The sequence below is a fragment of the Malania oleifera genome, chromosome 7 (genome assembly GCF_029873635.1).
Source record: "Malania oleifera isolate guangnan ecotype guangnan chromosome 7, ASM2987363v1, whole genome shotgun sequence".
In the NCBI taxonomy this organism is placed as follows: Eukaryota; Viridiplantae; Streptophyta; class Magnoliopsida; order Santalales; family Ximeniaceae; genus Malania; species Malania oleifera.
The window spans coordinates 76,442,003-76,443,893 of record NC_080423.1 but is presented as its reverse complement, the minus strand read 5'-3'; the positions used below and the strand labels follow the sequence as shown (position 1 = coordinate 76,443,893).

Genomic DNA, 1,891 nt, shown 5'->3' with positions numbered 1-1,891 from the left:
GTGATTTGGTTGGTATTTGCATAAATAGTCCCTCTTTAGTGTCCATTGATAAAACAAACTGGAAGCCTACTTTAGTTAACCAAATTCACACCCACATTTTTTTCCATACCTTTTAAACACATAATATAGAGAAATTAAGACTTAAATTTTGAAAGTATAAATCTAGTTTGCTGCTTTTACATTTTAAAAATATTTTCGAAGATGTCGTGTCAATTTTTTTCTAAAAATTTTAATATAAAACATTTAAAGTTGACATATAATTTTACTTTTTTATTTTTTTAGTGATTTTGTATCTTATCTTTAATAATTTTCAAAGTCAAGGAAAAAAAACAACATACTATTCATTTTTCCCTTTATTCTTTTAAAATATAGAGAAGAGATGAGAATTTGAATTATTTTCAAATAAATTGAAACTATACATATAAATTTACCCTATTTGGCAAAAATATTGAAACTCCGGTATTTGCGCTTAAAAACAGTGAGGCGGTACCGGTATGAACTAAAACAGTGGGCCTAACGTCCAACACGGTTAAAAATGAACAATCTAGGCCGTTCATCATGACTTCTAATTCCCAGCGTCAACCGCAGCTTCCCGCATCATCCAAAATCTAACGGTTGATGGCATTGACACGTCACCGATCCGAACGAAACCCTAATTATCCAATAAGGACCTCTCCCTTTCCCCTATATAACCAGACGGCCTCTCTTTCACCCTCGCCACCTTCTCACTCTGTTTTCCCTTCCAAGTCAAATAGCCAGTTCGTCGTTGCCAGAAAATTTCTCAGTTTCCCTTTTTTTGTTTGTGTTCGATCGCTAGTAATGGCGCCGAAGGCCGAGAAGAAACCGGCGGCGGCGGAGAAAGCTCCGGCGAAGGCGGAGAAGAAGCTGCCGAAGGACGCCGCCGGTGGAGACAAGAAGAAGAAGAAGGTGAAAAAGGGAACAGAGACCTACAAGATATATATTTTCAAGGTGTTGAAGCAGGTGCACCCTGACATTGGGGTCTCGAGCAAGGCCATGGGGATCATGAACAGTTTCATCAATGACATCTTCGAGAAGCTCGCCCAGGAGGCGTCGCGTCTCGCTCGTTACAACAAGAAGCCCACCATCACCTCCAGGGAGATTCAGACCGCCGTCAGGCTCGTTCTTCCTGGTGAATTGGCCAAGCACGCCGTCTCCGAGGGTACGAAGGCTGTTACCAAATTCACCAGTTCGTGATTAGAGAATTCGAGCGAGATCTGGTTTTGGAGATTGTGGTTCAATCTTAGGGTTCGAAAGAATCGGAGGCCTAGTTTGTAGTCTGATTTAGGGTTCGATGCCTACTTCTTTTTTATAGATTCAGGCCTGAACTGTTCAATCGAAATTGTTGGGTCTGATAGTTGCTGAATGGGGGAATATTGAATAAACACATAGGCAGTGTATAAGATTTATTAACAGAGATATGAACTTTTTTCTTTGCAAATAGGGACGTTCCTCCATTGAAAGCTCTTTTATTGCATGGCAACAATAGAGATTTGTAGAATGCTAGGACTTTGGGTTGCATTTGGTTTCTTTTTCTTTTTGTCCATTAGCAACTACAAAAGAGCAGCGTAAATTGAAAGTAAAATAGAAGAAATTAAGAATACCATGATTTATACGGTTTGATAGTCTGTAAGTACACGAAAATTTGGCTGATTTGGTTTGGTTAATTTTTAATTTGGTTCGGTTAAATTTTATAATTTAGTAAAATGGATTATCTGGTTTTTGGTTCAATATGGAGAAATTATATTTCAGTTAATTGATTAAATTGAATCATATAATTAATTAATAATTAAATAAAATTATATAATTTATAATTAGGATTCCATAATTATTATATAATTAATAATTAAATATTGAAAACATATATTTTTTT

At 36.4% G+C, this 1,891-nt stretch overlaps 1 protein-coding gene across 1 annotated transcript; it reads left to right on the top strand.

The window, feature by feature from the left end:
- Window positions 1–721: 721 nt before the first annotated feature.
- LOC131159165 (histone H2B-like) lies at window positions 722–1,459 on the top strand. Its single transcript, XM_058113867.1, has one exon. The coding sequence runs from the start codon at window positions 820–822 to the stop codon at window positions 1,213–1,215; it is 396 nt and encodes a 131-aa protein (XP_057969850.1). The 5' UTR covers window positions 722–819; the 3' UTR covers window positions 1,216–1,459.
- The last annotated feature ends 432 nt before the right edge of the window (window positions 1,460–1,891 follow it).

Bases quoted from the DNA above. Each gene is read 5' to 3' on its own strand.
- LOC131159165 (XM_058113867.1), top strand. From the start codon at position 820: ATGGCGCCGAAGGCCGAGAAGAAACCGGCGGCGGCGGAGAAAGCTCCG.